This window comes from Bombina bombina, chromosome 7 (assembly GCF_027579735.1).
Source record: "Bombina bombina isolate aBomBom1 chromosome 7, aBomBom1.pri, whole genome shotgun sequence".
Lineage (NCBI taxonomy): Eukaryota > Metazoa > Chordata > Amphibia > Anura > Bombinatoridae > Bombina > Bombina bombina.
Genome location: NC_069505.1, coordinates 312,089,698 through 312,105,956, shown reverse-complemented (window position 1 = coordinate 312,105,956; position 16,259 = coordinate 312,089,698). Strand labels below are relative to the sequence as shown.

The 16,259-nt window shown below is 38.2% G+C and overlaps 1 protein-coding gene across 1 annotated transcript in view; it reads left to right on the top strand.

The window, feature by feature from the left end:
• The window catches only part of IL17RC (interleukin 17 receptor C), a 263,169-nt gene that overhangs the window by 178,446 nt on the left and 68,464 nt on the right, over positions 1 to 16,259 (top strand). Inside the window, exons 13-14 of the mRNA XM_053689379.1 lie at positions 1,224 to 1,348; positions 11,942 to 12,010. Coding sequence (XP_053545354.1) covers positions 1,224 to 1,348; positions 11,942 to 12,010 — 194 coding nt within the window. The remainder of the gene's footprint in view (positions 1 to 1,223; positions 1,349 to 11,941; positions 12,011 to 16,259) is intronic.

Sequence of the window (16,259 nt, the reverse complement as noted above, 5' to 3'; positions counted from 1 at the left end):
GGCGTCGGTGTAGGGGGGGGCAGATTAGGGGTTAATAAGTTTAATATAGGTGGCGGCGGGGTCCGGGAGCGGCAGTTTAGGGGTTAAACAATTTATTTAGTTGCGGCGGGGTCCGGGATTGGCAGAATAGGGGTTAATAAATTTATTATAGGTGGCGGCGGTATAGGGGGGGCAGGATAGGGGTTAGTAGGTATAATGTAGGTGGCGGTGGGCTCCAGGATCGGCGGTTTAGGGGTTAATACATTTATAAGAGTTGCGGCGGGGTCTAGGAGCGGCAGTTTTGGGGTTAATAACTTTATTTAGTTGCGGGGGGCTCCAGGGCCCCGGTATAGGGGGTAGAACAGTATAGTTAGTGTGGGTGCTTAGTGACAGCTTGTCAAAAAGCCGAAGAGCAGCGAGAGCGGATGAGTGATAACTATCACAGTCCGCTGCTCATCGCCCCATACTTGGTGCACGGCTTTTTGACAGATTTATTGATAACTTTGGCGAGATTTTTCAGGTCCGCGGCGGCGATGGTAGGCGAGCTTAGGCGGGCGTATTGGGCCGGCAAAGGCAGGTAAAGTAGACACGTTGATAACTAGAGGCCAAGGTAATTACTGAGGTAAAAAGTGTATTTCTATAACAGTGTTGGTTATAGAAAAACTGAGGAATGGTAAATAAAGGGATTATCTATCTTTTTAAACAATAACATTTTTGGTGTTTACTATCCCTTTAAATTCTAAACTGAATACCCCATTCAAATATTAATTATACATAGTTAGGAAAAAATATTGCAATTCACTTTCATTACTTATTTTAATTGCTTTTTATCTATCTTTTTAAACAATAAAATTTTTGGTGTTTACTATCCCTTTAAATTCTAAACTGAATACCCCATTCAAATATTAATTATACATAGTTAGGAAAAAATATTGCAATTTGCTTTCATTACTTATTTTAATTGTTAGTTTTTGTTTGTTATTTAAATCTGACAATCATAGGTTGGAGTGCATTCTGTGGAATAAAGAACTTTGATCCTCCTACACACTACACAGTGATTGTTGATGTGTTCAAGATCTAATTTATACCTGTACCTAATTAATTTCAACAAAAAAGATAAATGATATTACAGGCTTTTCAGATGGTGTGTTCCAATGCCTCAAAAAATACAAATTTGGATAAAAAAATGTGTAGTAATGCAGATAGTTTGCAATGCAGTCATTTTATTCTTGTTTACATTACAGACTCCAGCAACACAGTCAAAAGAAATGATGTATTTATCCAGGTCTTGCACTATCCGTATCCAAACTCTTCTCTCTGCATTATGAAGGGAGGTAATTGCAGTGTCCAGTACAACTTAACTGACCAGGTAATGTGCCCTGTATTACTGGAGCAACTTGAATCAGATTTACAATGAGAATACCCCGTTTGCTTTAACATATATTTGCATTTTAATTTATCCCCTTTAGAAAAGTTTGGAATATGGCAGACAATTGTTGCATGGCTTTATATGAGGTTTTTCTTTTGGCATAACATATAATATTTATTAAGAAAGTTACTTATATTTATAACTATTGAATGTAAATTGAAGATAAATGTCAAATAAACGTCAGTTTTCACTGCTATAAAACTCTATTATGTGATAGATTTAGCGCACACTCACTTTCTTACATCCAGATGTTAGTGCCCCATAGACTTTTGCACAAGCAATAGCATTTTACTTTTAACTTGTAATATGAGCACAAAAATAAAAACGCTATTGATTTAACTCGAGCAATGTTAGCGCATAATATCACCACTACTTTTAAGCTCCACTTGTAATCTCAACCATTGTTTGTTTAATAGCCATAAATTTACACGTGGCCCCTAAAATATCTGAGACCCCGGGTGATAGGATGTTGTGTATCACTGATAGAGATATTTGGATGTTTGTTAGGATTACGTCTATCACTTTACCTCCTGTAATAGAAAATCCCCCACTTCACATGTAAGATTATTTATGTCTGCTGAATTGTCCTTTCCTAAGAGGAGAGAGTTTGTAGCCTACATAAAACAATGAATTTTACCCCTGAGCATTTTATTCATTGACCTTGAATATGTTTTTGTTTCCAAGACGTACAGTATGTCTCTTTCCATCATAAACAAACCTGATTTGGGTAATCTTTTCTCATAAATGAAGAGGAATTCTGGAAGCAGACATATATTTTGTTTGACATTTAAAAGGCCAAATATTAAGCATTTCCTGAAATAAACTGTCATGAAAAATATAAGGCTGACAAACCTATACTTCTTTCTCAGCTTCTTTCAATGAGAACATATCTAGACAGGACTCAGATTTTATTTTTTATTTTCCTAAACTATGCCATGAAGGCTGTTTTGGTTCCAATTGAAATGTATAGAAGATAAAAGAAAAAAGAAACATTAATTTGCATTCTCAATTCTCCGTTTACATTGAGCTTTCAGGTTGTCAAATGTGACCGTTAATGGGCTCAAATGTTTGACAGCATCTCCTGTGTGTAAAGGGTCAAAATGCCCTTTTATAACTGGTATTTCATGTGATGTATACTTTAGATACTGTCAGCCGCATTCCCCACCGCTGTCAGTTAGATGACATCACAGCCTCACAAACTCACTACAGGTGCCCGGAATAGACACAATAGCTCTTGTGCAAGATCATATGCACTTTTTAATAGTTATTAAAGAGATAGTCTACACCAGTATTTTTAATGTTTAAAAAGATAGATATCCCTTTAGTACCATTCCCCAGTTTTTTATAATGAACAAGGTTATATTAATACACTTTTTACCTCTGTGATTACCTTGTATCGAAGCCTCTGCAGACTGCCCCCTTATTTCAGCTCTTTTGACAGACTTGTATTTTAGCCAATCAGTGCTGACTTCTAGGTAACTCCACGTGCGTGAGCACAATGTTATCTATATGGCACACATGAACTAACGCCCTCTAGTGGTGAAAACTGTCATAATGCATTCAGAGAAGAGGCAGACTTCCAGGGCTAAGAAATTAGCATATGAGCCTACCTAGGTTTAGCTTTCAACTAAGAATACCAAGAGATCAAAGCTGAATTGATGATAAAAGTAAAATGGCAAGTTGTTTAAAATGACATGCCCTATCTGAGTCATGAAAGTTTACTATTGACTAGACTGTCCCTTTAATAAATCGCCTTGAATCAGAGATTCGCTGTGTTCTCTCCTTTACATAGATCTAAAGTTTTAGCACATGCTTTCTAAATAAGGTTTAGAATGGCAAGCAAACATTTGTATTCAAATTTAAAAAAATTTTAAAAAATTATCGGACATTTTTGTTATTTGAATATGAATTTGGAATTATTTGCCTGTTATTTTGGATGTGATAATTTAAACAAAAAATATGTAGTGTTAAAGAGACAAGACATTGAACCCAAATTTTTTCTTTTGTGATTCAGATAGAGCATGCAATTTTAAGCAACTTTCTAATTTACTCCTATTATCAAATTTTCTTCATTCTGTCTGTCTGGTATGTTTATTTGAAAAGCAAGAATGTAAGTTTAGATGCCGGCCCATTTTTGGTGAACAAACTGGGTTGTCCTTGCTGATTGGACAGCACCAATAAACAAGGGCTGTCCATGGTCCCGAACCAAAAAATTGCTGGCTCCTTAGCTTAGATTCCTTCTTTTTCAAATAAAGATAGCAAGAGAACAAAGAAAAATTGATAATAGGAGTAAATTAGAAACTTGCTTAAAATTGCATGCTCTATCTGAATCATGAAAGAAAAAAATGTGGGTTCAGTGTCCCTTTAAATATAGTGTTTCATAGGCTATTCAACTTTTAACTTCAATGTGATATTCCACATTTAGTGCAGATGACTCAGATGGAATCTTTTATCTGCTATTTTATATAAGGAAATGTTGCTATATAAAGTATTTTCTATTATGTCATGCATTGATTAACTAATGTCATGGGTTTAATTCTTAGAAATATTTAAATTAGTTAATGAATTCCATCTGAAGTATTCAGCACAGTGAGCCAATGTGACTGATTTTGTGTAATGAAATGTGAATACATCCTTGCCAGCTAGGGTGTGATGCTGGAGCCAGGAAAAAAAGATTAAACGAAATGTATTCTATATATGTAAGCTTAAAGTGATTGTAAATTTAGATGATAAAGTGCCCGGTTTTTAAAAATCTGATTAAAAACAGGGGCACTTTAATTCATCAAAATTTACATTTCACTCGAGTTGTGAAAATACTTTGTCTTTTAATCTTGACAGCCACTCCAGCGATTCCCCCAGTCGTTGCAAGCCTCTTCATATGTCCGAAATGACGGTTTGGTCATCCTCCAATCACGGCTTCCCCCCCAGGGGAATCAGTGTCTGATTCAACGCTGTGATTGGAGGAAGCCGGATTCCTCATTTTAGACCCGAGAAGAGGCTTTGCGACAGGCGGGGGAAGCGATGCAGCAGCTGTCAAGATTAAAAGGTAAGTATTTTCACAACACAAGTGAAATGTAAATTTTGATGAATTAAAGTGCCCTGTAAAAACCGGGCACTTTATCATCTAAATTTACATTCACTTTAACCGGACAGTAAACTGAAAAATAGTTTTTCCCTTAATGTGTTTCCTATTACTTTTTTTTTTTTACCAGCTGCAGAGTATAAAATATATGAGAATTTGCTTTTTAAGGTTTATTTTTGTATATGAAATAGCTGATTTTGTGTTTTTAAGCCATAACTTAATAAAATAAGTTGAGCTTGTAGGTATAATCAGATCTTATTACTTTATCACATTGTGTACATATACCTGCTTCTTTATCTTATATCTGTCTGTAAACCAAAGATCAATACTTGGAGAGAACAATGGAAATTAAAATGTTATTACCTTATCTCTTCTATACCCCACTAGGAGTGTAATTTATCCTGCTGGCTGTGTTCATCTATATACAACTTATCTATAGCTTGGACCTACGGTCAGAAACTTTAAGAATAGGTGGGGATACCACAGGCTAAATCAACTATTTAAAATGCCAATATAAGGGTAAAGTGGATAATTGGGAACAAATTAAAGGGGAGACATTTTTTAAGTGAACTGTCCCTTTAAACACACATGAAAACTAACATTTTTCCTTTACAATTTTGATAGAAAATTCAATTTTATACAACTTTCCAATTTACTTTTATTTTCAAATTTGCTTCATTCTCATATCCTTTGTTAAATGAGCAGCAGTGTACTACTGGGAGCTAGCTGAACACAGCTGGTGAGCCAATGACAAGAGGGACATATGTGCAGCCACCAATCTGCAGCTAGCTCCCACTAGTACATTGCTGATTCTGAGCCTACCTACGTATGCTTTTCAGCAAAGAATACCAAGAGAATGAAGCAAATAAGATCATAGAAGTAAATTAGAAAGTTGTTTAAAGGGTTAGAAATCATTACTTTTGCAGCGTTGTAAAAAATACATAACCACTTAGTTAAGGTTTTAAAGATTAAAACCTTTAAAGTCTTACCTTAAAATGAAGCTTTAATGTTCAATAAAATTGTTTTAGTTTTACCTTGTAAACTGCCGTAACAACCGCCCATAAATGTAGGCTGGATAATGCATTACCTTTCTTCCTCCTATGGCGCTGAAGCACTGATCAGCTAATTACAATATTTAAATCATAGCACATTCTAATGTGTGGGCACTCGCATGCACAATGCATTATTAATCTCCAATCACTCAACTTTTAGTCGGCATCCGGTCAGGTGTTAATGACGCGGCAGTTGAAACACCAGGACAAGTCTGATATACCCATACGTTGCAAAAAGTTTGTGTAAATGCGCATGCGTGACGCCATATTAGTTCTACCTAGGTAGAACTTGTTTATTCGGCTGCATAATGAATGAAAAGAAGGGATTGACAGAATATAAATTTTCTTATGCAATTTTTACGTAAATTAAAAAAAAATGGCTAAAAGGTGTTATTTGGTCACTTTTACAACTGAATATGAAGTTTTTTTAAAAAATGGAAAAAAAAATGGGTTTACTGTCCCTTTAAAATTGCATGCACTACCTGAATCATGAAAGTTTATTTCTTTCATGTAATTAGCAAGAGTCCATGAGCTAGTGACGTATGGGATATACATTCCTACCAGGAGGGGCAAAGTTTCCCAAACCTCAAAATGCCTATAAATACACCCCTCACCACACCCACAATTCAGTTTTTACAAACTTTGCCTCCGATGGAGGTGGTGAAGTAAGTTTGTGCTAGATTCTACGTTGATATGCGCTCCGCAGCAAGTTGGAGCCCGGTTTTCCTCTCAGCGTGCAGTGAATGTCAGAGGGATGTGAGGAGAGTATTGCCTATTTGAATGCAGTGATCTCCTTCTACGGGGTCTATTTCATAGGTTCTCTGTTATCGGTCGTAGAGATTCATCTCTTACCTCCCTTTTCAGATCGACGATATACTCTTATATATACCATTACCTCTGCTGATTCTCGTTTCAGTACTGGTTTGGCTTTCTACAAACATGTAGATGAGTGTCCTGGGGTAAGTAAATCTTATTTTCTGTGACACTCTAAGCTATGGTTGGGCACTTTGTTTATAAAGTTCTAAATATATGTATTCAAACATTTATTTGCCTTGACTCAGAATGTTCAACATTCCTTATTTTTCAGACAGTCAGTTTCATATTTGGGATAATGCACTTGAATTAATCATTTTTTTCTTACCTTCAAAAATTTGACTCTTTTTTCCCTGTGGGCTGAAAAGGCTTAATTTTATTGCGTCATTCTTGGCGCGGACTTTTTTGGCGCAAAAAATTATTTTCCGTTTCCGGCGTCATACGTGTCGCCGGAAGTTGCGTCATTTTTTGACGTTATTTTGCGCCAAAAATGTCGGCGTTCCGGATGTGGCGTCATTTTTTGGCGCCAAAAGCATTTAGGCGCCAAATAATGTGGGCGTCTGATTTGGCGCTAAAAAATATGGGCGTCGCTTTTGTCTCCACATTATTTCAGTCTCATTTTTTCATTGCTTCTGGTTGTTAGAAGCTTGTTCTTTGGCATTTTTTCCCATTCCTGAAACTGTCATTTAAGGAATTTGATCAATTTTGCTTTATATGTTGTTTTTTCTCTTACATATTGCAAGATGTCTCACGTTGCATCTGAGTCAGAAGATACTACAGGAAAATCGCTGTCTAGTGCTGGATCTACCAAAGCTAAGTGTATCTGCTGTAAACTTTTGGTAGCTATTCCTCCGGCTGTTGTTTGTATTAATTGTGATGACAAACTTGTTAATGCAGATAATATTTCCTTTAGTAAAGTACCATTGCCTGTTGCAGTTCCTTCAACATCTAAGGTGCAGAATGTTCCTGATAACATAAGAGATTTTGTTTCTGAATCCATAAAGAAGGCTATGTCTGTTATTTCTCCTTCTAGGAAACGATGAATTTTTAAATGAACATCATCATTCTAATTCTGATGACTCTTCTGGTTCAGAGGATTCTGTCTCAGAGATTGATGCTGATAAATCTTCATATTTATTTAAAATGGAATTTATTCGTTCTTTACTTAAAGAAGTACTAATTGCTTTAGAAATAGAGGATTCTGGTCCTCTTGATACTAATTCTAAACGTTTAGATAAGGTATTTAAATCTCCTGTGGTTATTCCAGAAGTTTTTCCTGTTCCTAATGCTATTTCTGCAGTAATTTCCAAAGAATGGGATAAATTGGGTAATTCATTTACTCCTTCTAAACGTTTTAAGCAATTATATCCTGTGCCGTCTGACAGATTAGAATTTTGGGACAAAATCCCTAAAGTTGATGGGGCTATTTCTACCCTTGCTAAATGTACTATTATTCCTACGTCAGATGGTACTTCGTTTAAGGATCCTTTAGATAGGAAAATTGAATCCTTTCTAAGAAAAGCTTATCTGTGTTCAGGTAATCTTCTTAGACCTGCTATATCATTGGCTGATGTTGCTGCAGCTTCAACTTTTTGGTTGGAAACTTTAGCGCAACAAGTAACAGATCATGATTCTCATGATATTATTATTCTTCTTCAGCATGCTAATATTTTTATCTGTGATGCCATTTTTGATATTATCAGAGTTGATGTCAGGTTTATGTCTCTAGCTATTTTAGCTAGAAGAGCTTTATGGCTTAAGACTTGGAATGCTGATATGGCTTCTAAATCAACTCTACTTTCCATTTCTTTCCAGGGTAACAAATTATTTGGTTCTCAGTTGGATTCTATTATCTCAACTGTTACTGGTGGGAAAGGAACTTTTTTACCACAGGATAAAAAATCTAAGGGTAAAAACAGGGCTAATAATCGTTTTCGTTCCTTTCGTTTCAACAAAGAACAAAAGCCTAATCCTTCATCCTCAGGAGCAGTTTCAGTTTGGAAACCATCTCCGGTCTGGAATAAATCCAAGCCTGCTAGAAAGGCAAAGCCTGCTTCTAAGTCCACATGAAGGTGCGGCCCTCATTCCAGCTCAGCTGGTAGGGGGCAGGTTACGTTTTTTCAAAGAAATTTGGATCAATTCTGTTCACAATCTTTGGATTCAGAACATTGTTTCAGAAGGGTACAGAATTGGTTTCAAAATGAGACCTCCTGCAAAGAGATTTTTTCTTTTCCCGTGTCCCAGTAAATCCAGTGAAAGCTCAAGCATTTCTGAATTGTGTTTCAGATCTAGAGTTGGCTGGAGTAATTATGCCAGTTCCAGTTCCGGAACAGGGAATGGGGTTTTATTCAAATCTCTTCATTGTACCAAAGAAGGAGAATTCCTTCAGACCAGTTCTGGATCTAAAAATATTGAATCGTTATGTAAGGATACCAACGTTCAAGATGGTAACTGTAAGGACTATCTTGCCTTTTGTTCAGCAAGGGCATTATATGTCCACAATAGATTTACAGGATGCATATCTGCATATTCCGATTCATCCAGATCATTATCAGTTCCTGAGATTCTCTTTTCTGGACAAGCATTACCAGTTTGTGGCTCTGCCGTTTGGCCTAGCTACAGCTCCAAGAATTTTTACAAAGGTTCTCGGTGCCCTTCTGTCTGTAATCAGAGAACAGGGTATTGTGGTATTTCCTTATTAGGACGATATCTTGGTACTTGCTCAGTCTTTACATTTAGCAGAATTTCATACAAATCGACTTGTGTTGTTTCTTCAAGATCATGGTTGGAGGATCAATTTACCAAAAAGTTCATTGATTCCTCAGACAAGGGTAACTTTTCTGGGTTTCCAGATAGATTCAGTGTCCATGACTCTGTCTTTAACAGACAAGAGATGTCTAAAATTGATTTCAGCTTGTCGAAACCTTCAGTCACAATCATTCCCTTCGGTAGCCTTATGCATGGAAATTCTAGGTCTTATGACTGCTGCATCGGACGCGATCCCCTTTGCTCGTTTTCACATGCGACCTCTTCAGCTCTGTATGCTGAATCAATGGTGCAAGGATTACACAAAGATATCTCAATTCATATCTTTAAAACCGATTGTTCGACACTCTCTAACGTGGTGGACAGATCACCATCGTTTAATTCAGGGGGCTTCTTTTGTGCTTCCGACCTGGACTGTAATTTCAACAGATTCAAGTCTCACAGGTTGGGGAGCTGTGTGGGGATCTCTGACGGCACAAGGAGTTTGGGAATCTCAGGAGGTGAGATTACCGATCAATATTTTGGAACTCCGTGCAATTTTCAGAGCTCTTCAGTTTTGTCCTCTTCTGAAGAGAGAATCGTTCATTTGTTTTCAGACAGACAATGTCACAACTGTGGCATACATCAATCATCAAGGAGGGACTCACAGTCCTCTGGCTATGAAAGAAGTATCTCGAATTTTGGTTTGGGCGGAATCCAGCTCCTGTCTAATCTCTGCGGTTCATATCCCAGGTATAGACAATTGGGAAGCGGATTATCTCAGTCGCCAAACGTTGCATCCGGGCGAATGGTCTCTTCACCCAGAGGTATTTCTTCAGATTGTTCAAATGTGGGAACTTCCAGAAATAGATCTGATGGCGTCTCATCTAAACAAGAAACTTCCCAGGTATCTGTCCAGATCCCGGGATCCTCAGGCGGAGGCAGTGGATGCATTATCACTTCCTTGGAAGTATCATCCTGCTTATATCTTTCCGCCTCTAGTTCTTCTTCCAAGAGTAATCTCCAAGATTCTGAAGGAATGCTCGTTTGTTCTGCTGGTAGCTCCGGCATGGCCTCACAGGTTTTGGTATGCGGATCTTGTCCGGATGGCCTCTTGCCAACCGTGGACTCTTCCGTTAAGACCAGACCTTCTGTCACAAGGTCCTTTTTTCCATCAGGATCTGAAATCCTTAAATTTAAAGGTATGGAGATTGAACGCTTGATTCTTGGTCAAAGAGGTTTCTCTGACTCTGTGATTAATACTATGTTACAGGCTCGTAAATCTGTATCTAGAGAGATATATTATAGAGTCTGGAAGACTTATATTTCTTGGTGTCTTTCTCATCATTTTTCTTGGCATTCTTTTAGAATACCGAGAATTTTACAGTTTCTTCAGGATGGTTTAGATAAGGGTTTGTCCGCAAGTTCCTTGAAAGGTCAAATCTCTGCTCTTTCTGTTCTTTTTCACAGAAAGATTGCTATTCTTCCTGATATTCATTGTTTTGTACAAGCTTTGGTTCGTATAAAACCTGTCATTAAGTCAATTTCTCCTCCTTGGAGTTTGAATTTGGTTCTGGGAGCTCTTCAAGCTCCTCCGTTTGAACCTATGCATTCATTGGACATTAAATTACTTTCTTGGAAAGTTTTGTTCCTTTTGGCCATCTCTTCTGCCAGAAGAGTTTCTGAATTATCTGCTCTTTCTTGTGAGTCTCCTTTTCTGATTTTTCATCAGGATAAGGCGGTGTTGCGAACTTCTTTTGAATTTTTACCTAAAGTTGTGAATTCCAACAACATTAGTAGAGAAATTGTGGTTCCTTCATTATGTCCTAATCCTAAGAATTCTAAGGAGAAATCGTTGCATTCTTTGGATGTTGTTAGAGCTTTGAAATATTATGTTGAAGCTACTAAGTCTTTCCGTAAGACTTCTAGTCTATTTGTTATTTTTTCCGGTGCTAGAAAAGGCCAGAAAGCTTCTGCCATTTCTTTGGCATATTGGTTGAAATCTTTAATTCATCTTGCCTATGTTGAGTCAGGTAAAACTCCGCCTCAGAGGATTACAGCTCATTCTACTAGGTCAGTTTCTACTTCCTGGGCGTTTAGGAATGAAGCTTCGGTTGATCAGATTTGCAAAGCAGCAACTTGGTCCTCTTTGCATACTTTTACTAAATTCTACCATTTTGATGTATTTTCTTCTTCTGAAGCAGTTTTTGGTAGAAAAGTACTTCAGGCAGCGGTTTCAGTTTGAATCTTCTGCTTATGTTTTTCATTAAACTTTATTTTGGGTGTGGATTATTTTCAGCAGGAATTGGCTGTCTTTATTTTATCCCTCCCTCTCTAGTGACTCTTGTGTGGAAAGATCCACATCTTGGGTAATCATTATCCCATACGTCACTAGCTCATGGACTCTTGCTAATTACATGAAAGAAAACATAATTTATGTAAGAACTTACCTGATAAATTAATTTCTTTCATATTAGCAAGAGTCCATGAGGCCCGCCCTTTTTTTGTGGTGGTTATGATTTTGTATAAAGCACAATTATTCCAATTCCTTATTTTATATGCTTTCGCACTCTTTTATCACCCCACTTCTTGGCTATTCGTTAAACTGAATTGTGGGTGTGGTGAGGGGTGTATTTATAGGCATTTTGAGGTTTGGGAAACTTTGCCCCTCCTGGTAGGAATGTATATCCCATACGTCACTAGCTCATGGACTCTTGCTAATATGAAAGAAATGAATTTATCAGGTAAGTTCTTACATAAATTATGTTTTTGTTAACTTTACTGTCCAAATTTCCAAATATTTATACAAATATATAAAGTTTTGCTGTGGTTTCCTTTTAGGCTTTGAGAGGAATTGGATTACGAGATCAGAGAGCACTACAGGATTTCAAGTCTGATAAGTGTATGAAGGTGAGAAAACAGCATTCCAGTTACTCTTGAGAAGAGCAATTGGGCTCTGATCTAGCCCTTTAGGGCTAGATTACGAGAAGCGCGCTATTTAGCGCTCCTGCGTTAACTATGTTAATTGGAGGCTTTTTGCGTGCTTTGGGTTGCACTCGTATTATGAGTTGAAAGTAAAAAGAGGGCAAACCAAAAACGCACACAAAAAGTAGAACTTAGAATATTGTAAACTTGTTAATGTATCCCCCATAGACTTAAATGGAGTGTGAAAATTGCAAAAAAATATGAATATTCACATTCCACTATTCTTCACATAGCAAAATATGTTCTATTTATTCTTAAATAACTCTCTCTCTATCTCTCTATCTATCTCTCTATCTATCTATCTATCTATCTATCTATCTATCTATCTCTCTCTATCTATATATGTATGTATATATATATATGTGTGTGTGTGTGTGTTTTTTTGGAAACATATATATCTATACCTAGATATATACATATATATATATATATATATATATATATATATATATATATATATACACTGCTCAAAAAAATAAAGGGAACACTTAAACAACACAATGTAACTCCAAGTCAATCACACTTCTGTAAAATCAAACTGTCCACTTAGGAAGCAACACTGAGTGACAATCACATGCTGTTGTGCAAATGGGATAGACAACAGGTGGAAATTATAGGCAATTAGCAAGACACCCCCAATAAAGGAGTAGTTCTGCAGGTGGTGACCACAGACCACTTCTCAGTTCCTATGCTTTCTGGCTGATGTTTTGGTCACTTATGAATGCTGGCTGTGCTTTCACTCTAGTGGTAGCATGAGACGGAGTCTACAACCCACACAAGTGGCTCAGGTAGTGCAGCTCATCCAGGATGGCACATCAATACGAGCTGTGGCAAGAAGGATTGCTGTGTCTGTCAGCGTAGTGTCCAGAGCATGGAGGCGCTACCAGGAGACAGGCCAGTACATCAGGAGACGTGGAGGAGGCCATAGGAGGGCAACAACCCAGCAGCAGGACCGCTACCTCCGCCTTTGTGCAAGGAGGAACAGAAGGAGCACTGCCAGAGGCCTGCAAAATGACCTCAAGCAGGCCACAAATGTGCATGTGTCTGCTCAAACAGTCAGAAACAGACTCCATGAGGGGGGTATGAGGGCCCGACGTCCACAGGTGGGGGTTGTGCTTACAGCCCAACACCGTGCAAGACGTTTGGCATTTGCCAGAGAACACCAAGATTGGCAAATTCGCCACTGGCGCCCTATGCTCTTCACAGATGAAAGCAGGTGCACACTGAGCACATTTGACAGACGTGACAGTCTGGAGATGCCGTGGAAAACGTTCTGCTGCCTGCAACATCCTCCAGCATGGCCGGTTTGGCAGTAGGTCAGTAATGGTGTGGGGTGGCATTTCTTTGAGGGGCCGAACAGCCCTCCATGTGCTCTCCAGAGGTAGCCTGACTGCCATTAGGTATCGAGATGAGATCCTCAGACCCCTTGTGAGACCATATGCTGGTGCAGTTGGCCCTGGGTTCCTCCTAATGCAAGACAATGCTAGACCTCATGTGGCTGGAGTGTGTCAGCAGTTCCTGCAAGACGAAGGCATTGATGCTATGGACTGGCCCACCCGTTCCCCAGACCTGAATCCAATTGAGCACATCTGGGACATCATGTCTCTCTCCATCCACCAACTTCACGTTGCACCACAGACTGTCCAGGAGTTGGTGGATGCTTTAGTCCAGGTCTGGGAGGAGATCCCTCAGGAGACCATCCGCCACCTCATCAGGAGCATGCACAGGCGTTGTAGGGAGGTCATACAGGCACGTGGAGGCCACACACACTACTGAGCCTCATTTTGACTTGTTTTAAGGACATTACATCAAAGTTGGATCCGCCTGTAGTGTGTTTTTCCACTTTAATTTTGAGTGTGACTCCAAATCCAGACCTCCATGGGTTAAAAAATTTGATTTCCATTTTTTAATTTTTGTGTGATTTTGTTGTCAGCACATTCAACTATGTAAAGAACAAAGTATTTAATTAGAATATTTAATTCATTCAGATCTAGGATGTGTTATTTTAGTGTTCCCTTTATTTTTTTGAGCAGTGTATATATATATATATATATATATATATATATATATATATATATATATACTGTATTTTATTTCTAAGACCTCATATCTTTGAGCCCTTATAACTTTTTAATGCAATTTTAATGAAAAAGCCAAGCGACTATTTGGTGAAACGTACGTCGGAACGGAGCGTGTGACATCACGTTATGGGAGGATATCAGCCTTCTGAACCTAACACCCTACTCATAGACATTGTTTTCAAATAGACAGTCTGTGTTCAATACAGAGGTTGTTTTTCTCTGTAAACCCCTGTGATTTTAACACTTATTTTAAATAAATAATTTTTACATCCATCTGAGTTCACTTCTATTGCTCCTGCTAGAGTCTCCCTATGCAATCAAATCTAGAGCTTGATGTAAAGCTGTATAATATGTGCAGTCTCACAGGACTTCACCATTTGCAACACTTGACTGTTTTATTTTAGATACAATCCCTGGAATCCAGTTGCAACAGTTACCTGTTTCCTTTGAGGAATAATTCCTGGGATCACCTATTCACATTTGGAATTGGGACTGAGGGGCCTTGATGCCCCGTGTTTCTGGCGAGCCTGCAGGCTCCCCAGAAACAGCAGTTATGAAGCAGCGGCCACAAAGACCGCTGCTCCATAACCTGTCCGCCTGCTCTGAGCAGACGGACAGACATCGCCGGAAATCCACCCGATCGAGTATGATCGGGTTTATTGACACCCCCCTGCTGACGGCCCATTGGCCGCGAGTCTGCAGGGGGCGGCGTTGCACCAGCAGCTCTTGTGAGCTGCTGGTGCAATGCTGAATATGGAGAGCGTATTGCTCTCCGTATTCAGTAAGGTCTGGCGAAACTGATCCGCACTGTTGGATCAGCTCCGCCAGCCTTTGATAAATTGGGGCCTGAGTCTCACATTTTTAATTGGACATATCCTTTAAGCACTACTAACACATTGTATTTTGTTTGTACTATTACATGTATTTTTTATGTTTTTCATGCCACTTTTTTGTCTCGCATAACCTTTAACCAGAGCTCGGTTAACACTACCAGCGTTAAGTTCAATTAGGTTCAAGCGCACGCCTTTACTTTCAACTCCTAATACGCGTTCTATTTCCATTGTGCTCAAAAACCCAAAAGAATCCAATATCGCTTGCTTGCATTAGTTAGCGCGTCACTTGTAATTTAGCCAATAGTTTCTAAATTGGCACAATTTTATAGGTACAATGAGAATTTATTAAAGGGACATAAAACACTTTGAGATTTTAACATAAAATGTTAATTATTTGTAATAAAACGACTTTGCAATATACTTTCATTATTTATTTTGGACTCTTCTTGTAATTCAACTCTGAAAATTGCACCTTCTTAATTCTGAGAATTGAAAGTTCACTGCGCAGACTTCAGAGATAGCCCTGCCATATGTTTGTCTTTTATTGGCCTCATCAGAGGTGATAAGATAAAATACTGCAAAGCAATGCAACAAATGGAAAGTGGTTATCTGTGTCTACTTCAGTAACATGTGTGAATTGACTTCTCCAAATAAGGCAAGGGTGGTGAAGTTTAGTTATTGAAAAACAATTGCAGCAAAAAAAGGTATTAACATATTTAGAACGTGTTTACACTGTGCTATTTACTAAAAGTAGAAAATCTAGCAGTTACAATGTGTTTTATGTCCAAACCACAGACAGTTGTGTTTTATAAAGTAAACTGCCTCAAAACAATTACTGAAGGATGTTATATGTTAGGATGGAAAGCGACAAGTTTTGAATCACATTTATTGTTGAGCTGCAGCTGGTATACTCGATTTTAATTATATCAAACATTCTGATTAAAAAAAAAAAGGGGGTCAGAAGACTGGGATGAGCCAGGGAGATCAAGTATATGGCCAGATGTCATGGGGCAAAGTTTGGTGTCCCAAAGATGTGACTGGCCAGCTTGAGGTGACATCAGGACTGTTTGTGCCATATCTGAGTAGTTCAAAGCAGAACTTAAGTGGTACATGGACATGATCAGACACCTCAGGGGCGGAGTTAAGAGTTTCTAGGTTGTGGTACAATAAACAGTGACCATTTCACAAAATGTAGGATGATTGGAAGATTTGCTATATAAAAAGCTAGTCTGCTGACTTCACAGTGACCTGGAGAAATGC